This window comes from Rhinolophus hipposideros, assembly GCF_964194185.1.
Source record: "Rhinolophus hipposideros genome assembly, chromosome: 5".
Classification (NCBI taxonomy): Eukaryota; Metazoa; Chordata; class Mammalia; order Chiroptera; family Rhinolophidae; genus Rhinolophus; species Rhinolophus hipposideros.
Genome location: NC_138051.1, coordinates 49260100 through 49281074, shown reverse-complemented (window position 1 = coordinate 49281074; position 20975 = coordinate 49260100). Strand labels below are relative to the sequence as shown.

Here is a 20975-nt window from a genome sequence, read left to right as displayed (position 1 = left end):
GGGATTTTCATACGTACATTTCTGGTGAATTTTTCTAGCCCCTAAGTCTCCAGAGTTATATTTGGAGCCTCTGAATTGTACCACCATTTCTGTGAAGTGGCAGCAGGATTCTGAGGACACCGCAGCCATTCAGGGCTACAAGCTGTACTACAAAGAAGAAGGGCAGCAGGAGAATGGACCCATTTTCTTAGATACCAGTGACCTTCTCTATACTCTCAGTGGCTTAGGTGAGTGAGCCTGTACTGCGCTTTTTCTTTTTCCCTTCCTCTCTAACCAGTTGGGAGAAAAGTGACTGGATATGGGCCAGTAGAACTGACTTAATGGTGAAAAGAAAAGAATTGACTTCGCTGCATCACTGTGTGTATCCTGCTGCTTAAGTCAATGACTGGTCTTTGACTCACCATTATGAGTGAACTAGCAAAATGTCAGGTAACCATGGTTTCGCTCCATCACTCCCCCACCTCTGGGCATCTGCTTTTCTATCTAAAGTTTACTTCTGGTAGAGTGAGATCCTGATCAATCATTGTGGGCGTGTCGTGGATATATAATAGGAAAGTAAAATAAGAATATCACCAAAGGATCAGAGAATACACCGTAACTAAGTTTAACTTAAAAATTGCTTGAGAGTGCTATGTAAGTATATTATTTTACATTTGTAAAATGTATGTAAATGATGCACAAAATAATATTCTTACATATGACCCATATAACTGTAAACGTTTACTTTATGTAGCTCTAACCCAGAAATGCTAGAGAAAGAACACTTAATTTTGTGTTTGCGTTCATCCAAGTTCTGAAAGATACTGTTTTATTCCCTATTCATCATATCTTGGCTGAGTGAAAGAACTTCATGATGTATAACAGGCTTAATAGAAAGTAAAGAAATTAATATCTACAATAAATACATGAGTATAAACATATATACTCAAGGTATAAAATGCACACTTAGCTATTTGTTACCTGTGAGTAGATTTTCACCCTTAAGTATTAGGTTGGTACAAAAGTAATTGCGGTTTTTGCAATTATTTTTAACCTTTTAAACTACTTTTGTTGCACCAACCTAATTCAAAGCAGCAACTTTAATTACACTACAAACAAATTCCTACTGACTTGTTATAGCACCTTCTGCACATCTTGGACTTCACAGTGCGCTCTGGCTTTCCCTGTCACAGACTACCTTTTGGGGTGTAGGAAGGAAAGAGGCACAGGGGTGCCACCATGGGCTGCTCCATTTCATTCTGTGGTCTCATGGAAGCACAGGCTGTTAGAGCAGCATTAGACGTGAGTCCCTGTGCGGTAAGAAGCAGTGGGGAGACTCTGTTTTCGGACACAGGGACATAGAACCCCATTCTCCTACTCTTTGCTGTAGTTTTCCAGATGGCATTTTGCTTATAAGCTTATTGTGTCAGATTTTAATTTAATCGCATGTGGTTAACTAAGTTTCACTATTGATCTCTGTCACATGGCTTTATAAATGACGAGAAGTTACATATGCTCCAGGGTGACCTTCCTTAAACTGTTGATACTAAGATGACATTGCCCAACCTACTTGCACCAAAGTCAGCAACATTTTTTTCTAGCAGTAGCTTCTCAGTGTACTCTCCCTTTCCAGGTAGGTATCATTTATTCAAGAAAATTGTACTCAGTATGAAGTAAGAAAAAGGATTTGGGACAGGGTTGATGATGGAAAATCATACATCAAACTCACTGTTAAAGAAATAGAAACATGTTGAAGATACAAAAAAATAGCTTCATAGAGCAAGCACTCTTCTTGAACATAACAGGTAGCTTATTCTAAATAGAGGAATAGTTTATTAGGAGGAAAAAACCAAAATAATGTTCTGCTTGTGGAAAGATTAAAGAAGCAATTAAAACTTTGGTGATGGAAAACAATTCTCTAAAATTTAAAAGTTTTCTACAGATGCATATAGTTGGTGCAAAAGTAATTGAGGTTTCAAAGATTAAAAATAATTGCAAACACCACAATTACTGTTGCACCAACCTAATACATAAAGAAGACAGTGATCTTTGTTGACATTTTTAAAATAATCTCTAAATAATAACTTTCAATACTGTAAACCTCGATTTCCTCCTGTGTTTTAAAAATAAAGTGCATACATACTGCCTGTGTTGTAACATCCTTTGTGTTATAAAATCCTTTGTGGATACTATTTGGAATATTTCAGCTTAAAATCACTTTATACTGCATAAACTCAAAAATGATTTTGTTGTAGTCAGTGTACCCTATGAAAACAGCTCCATATTTCCTGACTGTGGAATTAAACTGACTAGGGGGACTACCTGCAGTGCAAGGTAACAGAGGACTCTGTCCCACCTATGGGACTTTCTTGTTGGACAATAGTTTCCTCAACCCAAGAGTTACTGAGTCACAGCCAGGGTGCAGACCAGCAGTGCAGGGATGTAGTTGTATGGATTCAAGCTTTGGATAGCGGTTGACCAGATCACCTTTAAGATGTCTTTTAATCTTGAGAGCCTTAGGGCCTAGTCTTGCTTTTCTAGAACGTCACTGTTGGGGCTTAGCCAAGTTTATATAACAAGCGAGTGGTTTTAACCCACTAAGCAGGCAAGTGTTAACAGCTCTCACTCCTTTCCTTCTTACTTTTGGCTATCAGGAGGGCAGTATGTTCTGTGAACTGGACAACTGACCATCTGTGACCATTTTTAGGAGCGCATCTGGCGTTAGCTGCCTGTTTAACAGAGAGTGATGTGTCTAGAGGGCAGTAGGTTAAGGGAACCCTATCTGTGTCTTGCATGGTGAATACTTGCTTTCGCTGAGCTTTTACACATTAAAGAAACTCTAACTGGAACTAGATTTACTATAAGTGGGTTAGGAAATGAAATTCTGTTTGCTGAATCAATGTCAGTTTGAGGAGCAAACTGATGTCTCAAAATTTCATTTTCATATTAATCCTCTATTTGATGCCCTAATATACATTCTTTTGTTTCCACTTCTGGTAATTAAGTTTTCAATAAAAAAGTATGTTATTGGGACATGTTTTCCTTTGTTCTTTGTTTCTGTAAGAGATTTATGAATTTTATATAATTCAATTCATTTAACAAGCATTTTTAAATTTTTCTAAGGCATTGTAGTACTAGATTAAAAAATGTAACCGATATGACCTTTGCTTAAAACAAGAAATATTAAACCAAAAGATATTAACTGACTTGTTTACTTTTCTCCCAAATTTCTGATTAACAAAATTTAATTGCATTTAATAATGAAAGTTATTTTAGAACATTTTACTCGAAACCCTCGAAGCTTTGTTCCCTGAAGTATAGATAGAATGTTTTGTTTTTGAAAGTAGCTAAAAAGATTCTCATGTCTTAATATAATATAAATATTGGCAGAGTAATGGAAGTATTTTGATGTTGCTAGTTTGTTCTAGTTTAATGATTTAAAATATACAGTTTAATTTTAATTAGAAGTGGTTTACTGTTGGGGGTTGGGAAAAAAGCATTGGGATTATAATGTAATGTTTACGTGTATGTGGTTTGTTTTAAATTGTGGTTTCAGGTTTTCTGCAAGATTTTGCATCCTTACAGTGATTATTTTTGAGTAGTTTTTTTTTCTTAGCACTTTCAATATTTAGCCTAGTTAGAGTAGAATTTTTAAAATGTTTGTTATATTTATCACACAATAAACTGAAAGCAAAATTAATAACACTTGTGTCCCCTGGTAATAGACTGATTGAAATAATTTGTTCCTCTTTTTTTACAATCTGTTTATTTCAGAAATTGGCCTCAAATCCTGAAGTTAGAGTTTCTAATTACAGAGGGAGTATTTTCATAAGCTGCCTGTCAGAAACTGTTCTTAATTGTTCAGTCTTTGTATAGTGGAGTGAAAAGGGAGAGATTATTTAGATGGTACTGTTGTTAGTTTAGCAGTTAGGACACTGATATTAGGTAATCTTTAGTTTCTATTTTGCCTTAAAAGTTGTGCTATTAAATTTCACAACAAGCATGATTAGTGAGCATGAGATTTAGCACCAGTTATAAAGATTCAAAATATTTAAAATCATTAGTAATGTTTGAAACTCACAGCTCATTGGTTTGTTTGAGAAATCTAAAGTTGGAACTTCCAGTTACTGCTGGGAGCAGGAGTCAAAAGAAACAGTCCCTGGTTAATAACGTAACTTTACAATCCCTTAGCCAGTTTGCATGGAAGCATGGTAAAATTAAGTCAGATTTCTGAGTATTATCTTTTACCATAGTAGAAAAGGATTTGGTTATGTGGTTACATATCTCAAGAATGAAAATCAAGAACTACCACTGGGGAATCAAATTGATATAGCTGGAGGGAGTTGCAATCTAGTCAAGGCAGGACATGATTTTGTGGCACAAAAGGACTACTTTTATTGGAGAGGGTTCATTGTAAACCTTACTATAATAGCGATTTTGTTTTGAAGAGAATTAGAATCACTGAATATATGAAATATGGAAGTCACGTTTTAAGGCAAGCCAGAATCTTTTCAGAGACTATGTTCCCTCATCTCTCTCACACAAGGAAGCCTTAGATAACATTCACAGGATCTTTGGAAACATCTTACAGGTGAAAATTCTTATACTGTGGTTGTTTTGCAACTTCCTGACTGTAACCTCTTAAGACAGAGTCAAAAATACACTATATTTTGTAACAAAATCTTCCTAATCATGAATAGTTTCAAGTATATCTTTCCATACTGACTTTTAGCCTGTAAATTCCTTTCAGATAATCTGGTGCCTTGGTATCAACTACTAGCCAAATATCATTACAGACACAGGATTATTCTATTCTATCCCAAAATAACACATAATCAACATCATAAAGTCTTATTAAACTTTCTGTCCAGATTAGCTTTGACTTTATGAAACAATCTTGGTTTTTGTGAGAGATCACATTGCATTTATTTGTTAAGAGACCATTTTCAGGATTGGTGTACAAATTCCATTAACATTATTGCTGTTGTTTACCACAGGCAAGATCTTTAGGGACATACCTCAAATTTTTTCCTGTCTTCAATTCTTCCAGTGCTTTACCACAGTTAATTTCCACTTTTAGTAGAAATAGTTCCTCCAAACAGTGTCTCATTGTACTCTTTTATTCTTTCCTTTCAAAGAATTACAAAATACATTCGTTTAACTGAAGTTAGTAGACTTCTTAAAGGAGTGATTTTGGAAACAACTTACTATGTAGTGCATAAAATTGACAAAGTGTTAGTACAAATTATAATAACATAAAGGAAACATTTTTTTAAAGTGTTCTATTTCACTTATTTCACTATAAAATATCTTTTAAGTTACCTTTTTTATGTTGTGTTTCATCTATTATCAAGACAAAGCATGTTGAAACTGCAACACAGTCTTTAGAGAATACTAACTTTTTTTCTTAATTTATCAAGAAGGCAAAAATTATTTGCATATTTCATTGTCTATACTGTCTGAAAATGCCAAATATGGTTGATACTCAACTCAAATTTTAGAGCCTCAGTACTTGAAAAATTGAAAGACTAATACCTCAAAAGAAATGGAAACATCCACTTCTAAAAATACTGTTCCTAAAAAAACACTTGTTACATTAGGACAGTAAAAAAAGAAAATATTTTCATTTGCCAATTTGCAACTACTGCTGTTTAAAGACAAACTGCAGATTGATGAAACTAAAAACTATACAAAAGTCACAATGCATTATCTGGTTAGCTTTCCTTACATGCTTTTTCTTGAATGAAAGGTTATCTGCCAGTTCTCTCGATATACTTAGGGAGATATCTCCTCTTCACATTTGGAAAAATCTTATCCAGCTTATAAATCTCAACTCTTCTGGGAATCCTCTGTTGACCTCAAATAGTGTCAGTCATTCCCATGGTGCATCATTTGCAATGCTCTAGTATAGGAGGCACGTGGCACTGACAGTTAAAAATATACTCGTGTATATCAGTTAAATAAGTTTTATGTTTGCTGCCTGGGTTTGATTTCAAGCTCCACAACTTATTAACAAATTAAATCCTGGTTGTTTGTCCAATCTTTTAGTTAGGGATAATAATAATAATAATAATAATAATATCTAGTTTAGAATGCTAGGGGGATTAAATGAAATAATGAACATAAAGGTTAGCACAGTACCTGACAAATTACATTGTAAGTCCTCAACAAAGGTTAGCTGTTGTAGCTGTTTTTAAAATTGTTCTCCTCTCAGGGTGAAACCAGGAGATCTTGTTTAAAATTTTTTTCCATGTTATTTACTATGATCACTAACTTTGGAAACCAATGCATCTTGAGTTTTCATATGCATATGAATTACCTAGGGATCTTGTTAAAAATGCAGACTTTAATTCAGTAGGCCAGGGTAGGACCTAAAATGTTTGTATTTCTGCCCACTTTGAGGAGTAAGGGTGTGAAGCAAGGGTAGACAAACTTTGTCTATATTGGGCCAGATAGTAAATATTTTAGGCTTTGTGGGTGTTAGAGCCGTATTCCTTTAGTTTGCCAATTGCAGATGTAGACTCTATACCGTGTTTCCTCGAAAATAAGACTTAGGCGGACCATCAGCTCTAATGCATTTTTTGTAGCAAAAATTAATATAAGACCCGGTCTTATTTTACTATAATATAAGACTGAGTCTTATATATTATAAGACCGGATATGATATGATATGATATGATGTGATATGATATAAATATAATTAATATAATATAATACAGTATAATAATATAATACCGGGTCTTATGTTAATTTTTGCTCCATAGACTTATTAGAGCGGATGGTCTGGCTAGCTCTTATTTTCAGGGAAACACAGTAGTTCTTGCTCTTCAAAGTGCAGCCCCAGGATTAGCAGCATAATCTGGAATTTTATTGAAATGCTGAATTTCAGGCTTTCCCTGTCTTTTCCCCAGAACTATGGAATCAGAATCTCCATTTTACTAGGATTCCTAGGTGATTAATATGCACATTAAAGTTTTGGAAACTCTAATCTAGACAACCTAGTAATATTTTTCCTAAATAGCCAATGTCAATTCTTTATAAGTTAATGTCTTTTCACTTTAGTTTGCTGTTCATGATGGAAATTTTTCAGAAATTTGTTTTTGGTGCTTCTGGATTCCCGTATTGCTGACTTTCTTGTCCAGCCAATTGTAGTTTTTCATAATTGTTATTACTAAGCCTCTCTTTAGTCTACTTTTATTGCACATTTTATTGCTTATCTTGCTTCTAGCAATATTTTCCCATACTTCTCAGCTTTCAAATGGGGGGGAAATGGTCTTTCCTGGGTATCATCATGTAGTCAGTGCATTTCTTCCCCAAACATACAGGAAGTGGATGAATCACAGGCTCTCAGGTATAATCTTCCAGTTTGGGCCCTTTGTCTCTGTATTTTGTTTGCCACTGACTGCTCATTCGCAAATTCATTCTTTCATTCTCAGATATTTACCAAGCTTACTATGCTGTAGTTCCTATACTAGGACACAACCATATTCAGTGTAGACATGGTCATAGCATTTGGGGAACTTAGAGTCTAGCAGGAAGACCAATAATTAAATCAGCAATTAAAATAAGGTCTGATGAACTCTTTGATAGTGGACATCAGATAGCTGTTACAGCTGTTATAGCACTTGGCAGGAGCTTCTTACCTATTTCAGGGCTGGAATGGGGGAATGGCTTCCCTGAGATCTAAAGGAAGAGTAGGATTAGCCAGACAGGAGTGGCAGGGGCAGATACAGGTTATATGGGGCCTGATAAAATAATATGTAATAAAATAAAGAATAGAATAAAAAATATAAAAAATACCCTGTAGATACAAGGCCTTGAATAGACCCCTTGCAAGTAAAGGGCTCTGAAACGGAAGCTTCATAGCTTAAGGGCAAATCTGTCTCTACAGAGAAGGAATGGCAGGGGCCAGCTGGTTAGCTCAGTTGGTTAGAGCACGATGTTTGAATACCAGGGTTGCCGGTTCGATGCCCACAAGGGCCACTGTGAGCTGCGCCCTCCACTACTAGATTGAAAAACAACTACTTGACTTGGAGCTGATGGGGTCCTGGAAAAACACACTTAAAATAAATTTTAAAAGTTTAAAAAAAAGAAGGAATGGCATAACCCAGGAAGTGCTCAGAGAATGCTGAAATTCATGTGGGATGGCCAGGAGGTGAGGGAGACCAGGTTCTGGGGGACCTGAAGGGTTAGTATGACCAGAGAGAAGCTGGATAGTCCCAGAAGAGGCCAAGTCATAAATACCTGGAAAGTCAGTGAGGGAATTTGGGGTAAGGGCAGTGTGAAGCCATTAAATGATTTTAAGTAACTGACTTGATTAGACTCATGTTTAGAAATATCTTTTTGTTGCAGTGTATAGAATATAATGTGCAGGACTAAGGCATAAAGCAGCTCCAAACTGCTGCTTCCCTGAAGAGTAGGTTTTGTGAACTTTCTTTTTCACTTACTCTCTGGTTCAGGAATGTTATACGAATCTGTTCTCCAAGGTTGCTACAATCCTACTGTACGTGGCAATTTCCATGTACACAAATAATAAAGATTCCTTCAGGAAAGAGTTTATTCAGTTGTTTAAAGTCAGTTTATACTCAACTTTTGAGGACTTGAATCATTGTATAAAATAATATCGAGCAAATTTGGAGATTTCACACCTCTAAGATCATTTACAAAGGGTTAGGTAATATTGATGCCATATCTGAAAAAACAACAACTACTATTTTAAAAAGGAAAGGTATTTGGAACTTTGGTTTATGCCTGTCTTGAAGCCAATTCTGTAACTGTATTAGTTAAAATGTTTTAATTTATCCTTCCCTTTGCTTGAGTTAGCTCCCAGAAGGCATCCAGTCCCAAATCTAACGATGTGTTCTGTCCCCTGAAAAAGTCTAATTAATCTTGATTTGGTATATCTCATTTTACAAAACTGTGATACTACCAAATTAATTAAATTTTGCATTTTTAAATGAACAAGGAAATAAAAGAAACACAGCTATAGATTCCATAATCCCATAACATAAACTGTTCTTTGAATCCACAGTATGAAGCTAGGAGCATTTAGCAGTCACTCAAAAGGAAAATATTGTTGAGCACACTCGGCTGCTACCATTGAGCTTTACAATGGGCTCTTAGAGCTACAATACCATTTACAAAGCCTTCTGTAGCACTGTGTGAATATAGTGAGTACAGAGTTTTATGGAACTCAGTAGGTTTCAGATAAAGAGGCTCCTAACCTTTCTTGGTTGTTGTCTTGGGCCTCTACTAGAAGACCTGACAGAAGCTCTTTGGCCTTGTAAATCAGAAGACGAACTCCATTTAGAAATTACTGATAACAGGCTGCAGTTACCATTAAATTAATATAAATTCATTACCAATAAATGAATCACAAAATTGAAACCATCCCCGCAATGCAATTTTGACTTCTGTTATTTCTTCTCTTAACTCCTGTGAAAACATTGCCTAGGAGATAGTGCCAATTAGAAGCAAAATTTTAAATTTTAGGGTTGATACAATATATATTTTTCTCAGAACTTTATATATAAAGCTACTTGATTTAATAATGTAAGATTGCTATCTATACCTATTTAATTGTCATATCTTGTTTCATAAAATTTTCATATTAAAGTTTACTCCCCCCAATTATGAATTTTAACTTAAGTTTATTTTCCATTCTTCAAATGTAACAATTACTGTGTATTGACTGAATGGACTTATTCTGTACCAGGCCCTGTATTGGTCACAAGGAATGTGAACATGAGATGGCATGCCTACTTCCAAAGTATTTAAGCGCAGCATAGAAGACCTAGCAGCATGCATAGGAAAATGTGTTAATAGATTAAATTGAGGTATAGCCAGAGTATTTTGGAAGCACAGAGGATAAATGACTAATTTTACTGCATGATGAAGAATAGTTTGCCTTATTAGAGAGTGGAGGAAAATCATTCCAATCATAAGAGCTTAAAATGTATAAACGCAAAAAGATGAAAGGGGTAGCCTTGTTAGTTTGCTATGGCTAAAACATGGGTAGGAGTTCTAGAGATTAAAACTGGAGCTAAATAAGGTCCATGTGTTAAGGGCCCTGGGTACTCTAATAAATGATTTAGTCTTTGTCCAATAATATGAGCAATGCAAAGCCATCAAAAAAGTTTTCAAGTGTGAAAGTGACATGACTTATTTTAGAAGTATAATGATAACAGAGAGGATAGGCTTAGAGAATGCAGTGAGTATGGGCCAGGGAGGGGGCTACTGAAGACAGGAAATCAATAAAATGGTTATTAAAATAATGTAAGATGATGAGGGTGTAATCTAAGACAGTAGTTCACTGGAAAGAAGACAGATGTGAAGTTATTTTAGGCTTAGAATAAGTAGGACTTGACTGATTGCATATGGGTCTGATAGGAGGGCTTCAGATACAGGGGTTACACCCAAAAGGATCTATGAAAAGATGTTCAACATCATTAGGCATTAGGGAAATGCAAATTGAAAATTTTTAACTACAATAAGGAACCACTACATATCTATTAGAATGACTAAAAATATGTAAATATAAATATTGCTAATAACAAGTGCTGACACAGATGCAGAACACATGAAACGCTTATGCAACATTGTAGGAATATTGCAGCCATTCTGCAGAACAGTTTAGTGCTTTCATATAAAGGTAAATATGCCTGTACCATCTGACCCTGCAATCCCTCCTAGATGTTTACTCTAGAAAAATGAAAACTTATGTTCACACAAAAACCTATACAAAGTATATAGCTCTATTCACAATCCCTCAAAACTAGCAACAACAAATGTCCTTTAAAGGGTAAATGGATAAACAAACTGCAGTAGATTCATACAATTGAAATACTCCTCACCAATAAAAAGCAATTAAGGATATTGCTACATGTAACAATTTGTTGATAAAAACAATGACATTATGCTGAGTGAAAGAGGCCAGTCTCAAAAGGTTACATTGTGTATGATTTCCTTTATATGATACCTGGAAAAGTCAAAACCATGGGGATGGAGAACAGATCAGTGATTACCATCGATCGGGGTGGGGGCAGGATTTAACTACAAAGGGACAGCATCGTCAGTTTCCTGATGTGATGGAATTGTTCTGTATCCTGACTGTGGAGGTGGTAACACAGATCTGTGCATCTGTTAAATAAAACTGAACGACAAGAAAGGTCCGTTTTAGTGCATATAATTTAAAAATTAAGATAGGAGACTGAGGATTTTGAGATCAGATGTCAAGGGTTTGAATCCTAGGCCCCTACCCACGAGGAGTGTGATCTCCGTCAAGCTGCTTCACCTCTCACGAACCTAGCTTGTTGTAAATGTCTAGGATGCTGAGGATTAAACTAGTGCACTAGTGCGTATGGAACCCTCAGCACAATGCACTGGCACACAGTGAGAGCTTCACAACTATTAGCTGTGTGTAAACCTGATTCGGTAGAGGAAGAAGTTGGAATGATCCTCAAGAACTCTGGCTGGATGTTACTTCCACTGGAGCAGGGCTGTCAGGAGTCAGATCAAGTTGGGGGAAGTGGGAGATGTCGAGCTCAGCCTTGATTATGTTGGGTTGGAAAGGTTGGTGTCCTGGTAGAGATGTCTGTGGCAACTTTACACGGGCTTAGATTTCACAAAACCTGAGACAGTGAATCGTTAAAGGAAGGCAGAGCAGCTGGAAATAAAGACTGTATACTGGTGCCAACCTGCTCCCAGGAGCCCAGCATCTTTCCAGCTTAGCTAACTTGAAAGAAACTGGCAAAGACTTTTAGCAGAAGAAACCACTCACTCCCTGTTAGCATAACAAAGGACATTGGGTCAATTTCAGGAAAGTGGGGCACATCCAACAAATTTATCTTACTATGTGAAACTTTGAACATTGTCGTTTTTCTGAGTTGTAACTGGCAGTGCAGTCATTTTTTAAAAATGTGTCTTTATAGACCTCAGGAAACTGAAAGTCTTTCCATGTAGATAAGGTCATATTCTTAATTTAGTGCAGTTCTAAACATCTATCAGTTTCTTGTACTTGCTACAAAAGATAGAGGAATTTTTCTTCTTCAGGCAAATCATTGCTGCTATATTATGGGAGAACTAAAATTAACAGATTAACTGAATTTTGTAGCAAATAACAGAAGACATTTTGCATTCTTCAGTGTGTGAAAGGCTTTTTGTAGCTTTTTTTGTAATCCCGTTGAATGCAATAGCAATTCTATTATAATCTGCATTTCTGCCTCTTAAATTCAGAGGATTGCAAAGAGCATTAAAATGACAGTGCTTTCTGAAAGAGTAAATGTCTTTTACTCTTATGCTGTATATGCTACTGTATCAGAATTGTATTAATGGCATCTTACGGGATGCTATACCTAACAATTTCATGTCCCACTTTAAAAAAATCATTTGGAGACAGAGAAGGAAGGCAGCAATAAATGCCTATATTTTCTTAAACACTTTTTCTCTATCTTTAAAAAAATAATAAGGTTCAACTTTCCATATCAAACCCCCAAAAATATTTGGGAAAAGAATTTTGATGGTTTTTCCAGGACTTGTATATTCTTAGTCTTGAATCGTCATCACCTTTCAAAATGCTCTAAAACATGGAAAGCTCTGTGAAAAACATCTGTCTTGTTATTAAATGAAGTATGATTTGTGAACAAAAATGATACACAGCTTCTCCTTTTTTATTAAAAATAAAGCAAAGCTGTTTTTTCCCCTAAGAATGAAAGGGATGCGTTTGCCTAACTGGTCATCACTTTTGTAGATTTGAAGTTGTTTTACTGCTTTAGCAGCTGTGTGGCAAGTTTTCCCGCAGACAATGGTGGTGGGGAGGGGGCTCCGTTGCCTCTAGTTTCTTTTTGTAGAATGCCTGAAAAGTTGATGTTTAGTGGTTTTCTTGAGAAAGCTGTTCATGTGTGGAAGAGGAACTTTTTTAGTACCTGAATTAGCTTGCTGTGATTCATATGCAAGCGTTTTGTTTTCTTGCGGAAAAAGAAAAAAGAAGAAAGAAAAGCGTAAAGAAAATCATCTACCCTAAAACTACATAGCACAGATAACCCTTTGACCTTTCGCTCTGGGTGAAGATTTACAGTACTTGTGGAGCCTCACTTCACATGCCTGACTGAAAAGAACCCCAAAGAAAGTAAGGCCCCTGTGGAGATGGAGAAAATAAGCAGGATAAGGAAGTTCCATTATTGCAAGCAGTTATGTTTTTTTACTAGTCTATAAAGTGAAATACCAATTGTGATGTGTTTCCAGTGTTGAGTCTCTGTCACTTAGTTTGGGATCTGATGTTAGAATAGTTAAGAGTCAGGGATACCCTGGGCCTTCAGCGTCAGTCTCCGTCTCTGTCTCCTTTGCTCTCAGCAAATATCCCTCCTTACTGGCTCCCTCAAATTAAATTTCCACGTGAAATATCTTTTCTTTAGATAAAGCAAAACAACAGAAAACTTTTTTTAAAAAGCAGGCACTATCAAAATATTGGTGAGGGAGCATTGGAGGTCTTGCTCCCTGGCATGTATTGTCAGTTTGGCTCATGTAAATCTTATAAAAATTCAAAAAAAAAAATTGATGAGACTAGGAATCACCAGTTGTTTCTTTATATGTTAGAAAGTCAAGTTTTTCTTAAGATATAAAATATAATAAGTACATGAGAATAAAATTAGCTCCACTATTTATCTTTAGGAAAATAATTTTTAACTTGGTTCCAAATGACACTTCAAATTAAGACATTTGAAAAAGCTTTAATAATTTACCATCTAATGTTCATATCTATTTAATAATTATTTGACTAACATAACAGCTTTATATTAAATCTTTAACTTTATGCAATAATCTCTCCTAAAATATCCCAGTATTCTCTACAGCACTTTGTATTTATATTTTGAAGATTATTAAATTGATTCTACTGTTTTATTTTCTGCTTTCTTTGTACATATGCTGATAACACCTCATTAAAATGATAAATAAAAGCAATGTTTCCCTCGGTATTAGGAAGATGCTCATAGTTATTGATCAGCTCAGTTATTTGAGTAGTCCAGAACTTTCAAATGATATTTTTATGAATGAGGAAAAACTTCAGTAAGCTTTTCATTTTCCTATTTTTAGGAATCTGTAAGTATGGTAAAATGCTTGACATGAATTGCAAACAACAGTTTTCCTTACAGAAAGGAAAACTCTTGTTGTAGGAAATTAAATCAATACTGTCCATTAATCATAGTGCATGTCAATCCTCAGGCCACTCTGGAAGTTTCTGGTGAATGCAAAGAATCTTTAGATGTGTGAGGTCCTTAAAGATCTAAGTAGGTTAAAGAAGAGGAATTTTTTTTTTAAATGCCACATTAGCACATGAAAGAAACTTCAAGGTGGATAGGAAAAAAAACATTTGCTGTTTTGCAGTAATTATACTGGGGGTTTTGTTGTTTGTTTTAAGCTTGTTCTTTAAAAATTTAGTTAACACAAATGAAATTTTAAGCTGTATACTAATTAATCCATGGGGTTGAAGGAGCTACAAGACAGGCCATTGCCAGAGGAAAATATTTTTTTGTCTTAGCCTTTAAAAATATTTTTGTATGTTTGGTTTATAAAGTACATATTAGGACAGTCACACAGGTATATGTTATAAATAAATAAAGGTATATGTGTTATGAGTATGCAGGCTAGAAAATTTATTAATAGAAAGTGAAATAAAATAATTTAGAGACCATTTTAAAATAGAGAATCAGGTACCTCTAAGTAACTACTGCAGTTCTGAAGCTTTACAACCTAGAATAGGAAATGGGTATTAATCAAATCACCCCATAAATTATAATTACAAACTTTAGTAAGGGCTGTGATGGAAAACAATAGGATAAAACAATAGGCTGTGTTGTTATAGGAAACGCTGTATCGTTAGGAGTGGCAGTCAGTATAGCTTTCTCCAAGAAACTAATGTTGAACTGAGATCTGAAGGATAATAGAAGTTAACTACTGTGTTTCCCTGAAAATACGACCTAGCTAGACCATCAGCTCTAATGCGTCTTTTGGAGCAAAAATTAATATAAGACCCAGTCTTACTTTAATATAATGTAAGACCGGGCCTTTAATATAATGTGATATATATAATATAATATAAGACCGGGTATAATATAATATAATATAACATATATCGGGTCTTATATAAGACCGGATCTTATATTAATTTTTGCTCCAAAAGACGCATTAGAGCTGATGGTCCAGCTAGGTGTTATCTTCAGGAAAACACAGTAGGCAAAGGACCCATAGGATAACGAAAGAATTAAAGAAGATATAGTGTAAATTGTAGTCAAAGACTAATCATCAGAACAGGCTAAATACTGGTATATCTTCTGATCTAAACAACCTGACTTATCAGTTGATTTGGATAAGCTAGTGTGATAACATAATCCTGACAGAGTTTATTGAAATATTTTTCTGTTCCATTTTGAGGTGTTTGAAGTCTTGAAAGACTTTCTGGCATATCATCCCAGAAAATGTAGGCTGCGCTACCTAAGTGGATGTCTCTTGCATTAGCCAAGATAGCTGACTCCAGTTGACACTTACCTTGGTTTATCATGCAAACTAGAGCTGTTGCTGTAGCTGAAGGTTAAAATAACCTTAGCTTTCTCAACCTGCCAGGATGTTAAGAGTCACTTACGAAACCTGTGCAAACAGTAGACCGCACATTTTGCATGATTATCACATTTTATACATCTTCCCTGGTAGACTGTGTAAATGTATCTAGCTAGAGTCATTATTTCAAATGTATATACCTCCTGCTTCCTTTTAAGAAAGATATGGAGTAACTCAATACAGAAACACAAAATTCAATAAAAAACAAATAGGGGATATAAGGCCCAGTGTTGGTAAGGGTTTGGGACTTAAGAACACTCATACCAATAGTGAGAATATAAATTGATACATGACTTCTCTAGGGATAATTGAGCAACACCAAAAGGGCAGGGAGTGGCAGGGAAGTTATAATCTACATACTCTTGTACCCAGAAATTCCATTAATAGACACTTATAAGAAAATAATAATGAGGGCCGGCCAGGTGGCTCAGGCAGTTGGAGCTCTGTGCTCCTAACTCCGAAGGCTGCCGGTTCGATTCCCACATGGGCCAGTGGGCTCTCAACCACAAGGTTGCTAGTTCAATTCCTCGAGTCCTGCAAGGGATGGTGGGCTCCGCCCCCTGCGACTAAGATTGAACACGGCACCTTGAGCTGAGCTGCTGCCGGGATGGCTCAGTTGGTTGGAGCACGGGCTCTCAGCCACAAGATTGCCAGTTCAACCCCTCGACTCCCGCAAGGGATGATGGGCTGTGCCCTCTACAACTAGAAAACAGCAACTGGACCTGGAGCTGAGCTGCGCCCTCCATAACTAAGACTGAAAGGACAACAACTTGAAGCTGAATGGCATCCTCCACAACTAAGATTGAAAGGACAACAACTTGACTTGGGGGAAAAAAGGCCTGGAAGTACACACTGTCACCCAGTAAAGTCCTGTTCCCCTTCCCCAATAAAATCTTTAAAAAAAAAAAAAAAAAAAAAAAAGAAAATAATAATGAACATGCACGAACATTGAACCACAAAGATGCTTACCATTGTGTACCAGGGTCATTTATAATTGTGAAAAGCTGGAGAAAAACCGAAAAATTCAGCTACAGAGGTTGAATACAGTAAACTTTGGTAATCCGTACAACTTGAATAAATGTGGACATTGAAAGAAATGTTTTGGAAGAATATTTAATAACATGAATAGTTGTTCACAGTATGTTGACTGAAAAAGCAGGTTATAAAATACAAAAAAAAATATTGAGTGTATGTTCATATGGATAGGAGAGGAAATGAAAAATCATGCAACCTATCGTTCACAGTGTTTATCTCTGGGTACTGGTATTAAGGATATTTTATTTTTACTTCTTTTTGCTTTTCCGACTTTTATAAATTTTCTGTAACATGTATTAGCTTATAATGAGGAAAAATGGTAAAGTTTTTAAATCGGATATTTTCAATAAAAATAGATGAAAAAATTGGAGTAAAGATAAATATTAGAAAAGTCAATGAACCTGGGATTATGGCTTCTTTATTGCATCAGGTCCTGTCTGATTGCTAGAAATGCCTATAAATTTAGCAGTGTGCTTCCATGCAGCCAAAGCAAACCACAAACACTGTTTAGCTATGGGCACAGGACATTTTAATTATTAGAAGAAGATTATAATACTCTAATTAAATTCCTGAAATACAGCACTGCCAGAAAAACCCTACATGCTCAAATTGTTGGAAATTCTCTATGAATCTATGTATTGAAAACCTTACTAACTTATACTTAACAATGACTTAAGATAATAAGGAAAGAAGTTCCTGTGGTTCTTAGGATCATTTAACAAGTTATAGGTTTTGGATGACCTGTATTTGTAGAGGAAACAATTAAAATAATTTTTTTGAACTTTCACCTTTCTCCATCTGGATAGCCAAGTATGATTTTCAGTGTGTTTCCCTTTCTTGAATACACTCCCACTCTTTTCATAAAGTGCACTTTTGTTTTAAGAAGAGAAATCATGGCAGATGGGCCTTAATTCTGACCCTACAAAACTATAGGAACCACATTTAAAACCTCTGAACAAACTTCAAGAAGTAAGGATACCTTCTTTTAAAGGCCCATTTTTCTATGCACATTTCCATTCTGAGAAATTACAGTGATTATTTTAATCATAATAATTCTCTGTTCCATGTTGACTTAGTTGCATATTTTATGGCCCTGATTCTTGGTATTCTCTGTCCTCATGCTGTCCTCTGTGTACACATTACCAATTGGCATTCCACTGTGACCCATTGAGAATTAAAAAAAGACAAGAAATCTGCATTTACATTAAAAAGTACCAGATATTTCTAGAAATCTTACAAGAAACCTAAAACCATGTTGGTGCTTTTTTTCTTTATTGTCCTCAGTGTCAGGCAAGAGTTCAATACATTCATCTGGATAAATATAGATATATAAATAGAGAGATAGAGATAAACCTGGCCACTAGGAAAATTAGGCTGTTCTTGGGTTAGGAAAGCTTTTGAAACTATAATACGCCTCTTCAACAAGCAATCTAACAAATTCGCACTTACAAAAGACATGGATTTTAAGTTTCATTTTCCTTAATAAAAAACCCTATAATAAAGTCATAATCTAACCTATGTATTGTTCTTGCCAAAAATGTTTAATCTGAATCTAGTAATCAGGAAACAATCACGTAAATCCAAATTGTGCGATAGCCTACAAAACATCTGGACCGGATTCTTTAAAGATGTCATTGTCAATGAAAGATAGGGAAAGGACAAGGAACAATTGTCGGTGGAGGAGACATGATGTGCATTGTGACCCTCTGTTGGAATTGGCGGGGGTAGAGGAATTGTTAGGGCGATGGGGGGAGGAGGAAAAAGAGGAACAGCTATAAAGGACTTTATTGGGACAATTTGGGAAATCAAAAAATGGACTGTATATTAGATAAAATTATGTCATTGTTAATATAATTGGATGTAATAATGATATTGTGGTTATGTAGGAGAGAATATCCTTGTTCTCAGGGAAAACATGTTCAAGAATTTAGATGTGAAATGTGATGATTCAAAAACAGAAAAAAAAATGTGTGTGTATATATACTTGCACACACACATATAAAGAAGAGAACAAGAAATAAAGCAAATACATCAAAATGCTTAAAAAATGATTCAGAAGGTTAAAAATGTCCTGTACTGTGTTTTAAGTCTTTAATCCGTACCTCCAAATTAGGAATGGTTTTACAATGATTATGCACGTGGTTAAAACAACAGCACTTTGAAAATAACAGATATTGAATATAAAAATCCTTAGATTTTCTGTTGAGTATTTTATCAGAAAATACTTTTGGTTTAACTCGGTATGCTCAAATTGAGGTCTCTATCATATGTGTTAAAAACCATTTTAAGATATTTTGAATACTTTCTAGTACCCCAAAGATCTTATGTGTCTTTCAATAGAAAGACTTAAAGTTTGTATAGAAGATTTAAGGTTTATATAGAATTTGAATAGACTATTTATAGACAATTAACATGGTAATGACCTGCACTTGCTTGTATCAAAGAACTCCCAGAATTCTCTTATCTGCTAATGTTGAAGTCAATTTCAGAGAGTGATACATTCAGTACAGTTGAAATAAATTGTTGTATTCAGTTGGTGCAAAAGTAACTGCGGTTTTTGCAATCATTTTTTAACCGTAATGGTTAATGGTTAAAAAATGATTGCAAAAACCGCAGTTACTTTTGCACCAACCTACGATAACAACACAGTGCTTCTTGTGAGTTCAAAAGGAGTATAAATAAATAACACAATCATGTTTTATCAGTATAATTGATGAAGCTGATATTTCACCAGCTTGCATTTCCCACTTGAGAGGAAATTTAAGATTGGGTTCAAGCTGTCTACCTGCATCTTTCCCATCCTGTAAGCATGCTTTTAACTGCCGAGGGCTGAGATTTGGAGGAATGGTTATCAAACCACAGATGTTTTTGCGATGAAACTGTGCACCTCTGACCAAGTCACCGTGGTTCAGGAGATGATAGATGGTATTTTCATGTTGCCTCACAAAAGGGTCAAAATGGCATGGCAAGCCCATGACAGTGAAATGGAGAAATGTTAGTCCTGGAAGGAAATTTATTTCATGGCTTCAGGGGAAGTTTGGTTGTCATGAATAGGCTCTCTCTGTCAGTCTATAAAAATATTGTTTGTAAGGCAATGATGTATGTCAGACAGTGTATGTGTGTTGGCAGACAGAGCAGCTACTTAAACAAATGCTAAGCCAAGTACAGTAGCCTAAGTCAAGTACTTTAGATGCTTTTAGGGCAAGGATTGCTCTTGATAGAAATATCAACATAGTCAAAGGAATTTATTTCATTTTCTTAAGTAAACTTCATCTGTAAATTTTATAGCCTCTTAATCGTCCTAAGAGACTATACCTCCCCCTCCATTCTAATACTTTTTTGTGTTATAATTTCTTATAATCAACAATTGCTCCATTTTATTCACTTTTAAGTTATTCGGGAACACCCAGGTGGACCGACATTAGTACTGTTCACATAAAGCTATGGTAAATTTTGGGACAGTGAAGGCTGCTGCTCTTTTGGAGTCTTCCTTTCTTTCCCCCACCCCCAAGGAAATAGCAACCCCTGGCATAATTCCATCAATTGATGCTGTGGGGAGAGAGATTGATCTTTCAAAATGGACCAATAGGTGCCTTTCTTCCACGGGTTCACAGCAGGAAAGGAGTACTGTAAGAAAAGAACATAAAAGATCAAAAACTGTGAGAGTCTCCAATATTGTTTTCAGATTTGTTTTCCAGTGTTTGGATATAAATCGAAGATTCGTTTGTGGCCATGTTCAAGTAGAAATCTTCAACCCCAATTATTTTGTGTCCAGATAGCCTCAAGTAATGCATTTGTCGAAAATGAAAAAGTTTTTAAAAGAAGTCTTGAAAGCCTGATAGATGTATAAAAATAAACTCACATGATCAAAAATGAACATGATCAAAATGTTAGTGAGCATGATATAATTGGAAAAGCCTTATGTTTCTAGATTTTACCCAGTTAGGGTTTTTTTGGGGGGTGGTGGTGGTAAAATTGAGATTATCAATAGGACATACTTATTTTGGTAGGAAACTGACTCTCAAATGTAACATACAAAGCTTTCTTCTAAATTATCCTAAACTCAGTAGGAGAGGGGATGTTTTTACTGGGAGTGAGAGGTGTTATTTGTCTTAAGGCCCTTCAGGGGGGCAGAACAAAAGGGACTGAGTCATTTCAGGTTTAGACAAATACTCTACTATCAGCTTCCACAGAGATCTGTTCTACTGAACACACAGGGAAAATTGGGAGAGTGGGGGATTGCCCACTCCATCTGCCATTCTGTGTATTTTACACTCAAATATTCTATATTATCAGAACAGATTTATAACATCTTGGCATAGTAATCCTTTTTTAAAAACTGTCTTTAA

The 20975-nt window shown here is 35.5% G+C and overlaps 1 protein-coding gene across 1 annotated transcript in view; it reads left to right on the top strand.

The window, feature by feature from the left end:
• The window catches only part of PRTG (protogenin), a gene marked incomplete at its 5' end in the record, with an annotated part of 112302 nt that overhangs the window by 56547 nt on the left and 34780 nt on the right, over nucleotides 1–20975 (top strand). The window contains one exon of the mRNA XM_081048967.1: nucleotides 39–227. Coding sequence (XP_080905093.1) covers nucleotides 39–227 — 189 coding nt within the window. The remainder of the gene's footprint in view (nucleotides 1–38; nucleotides 228–20975) is intronic.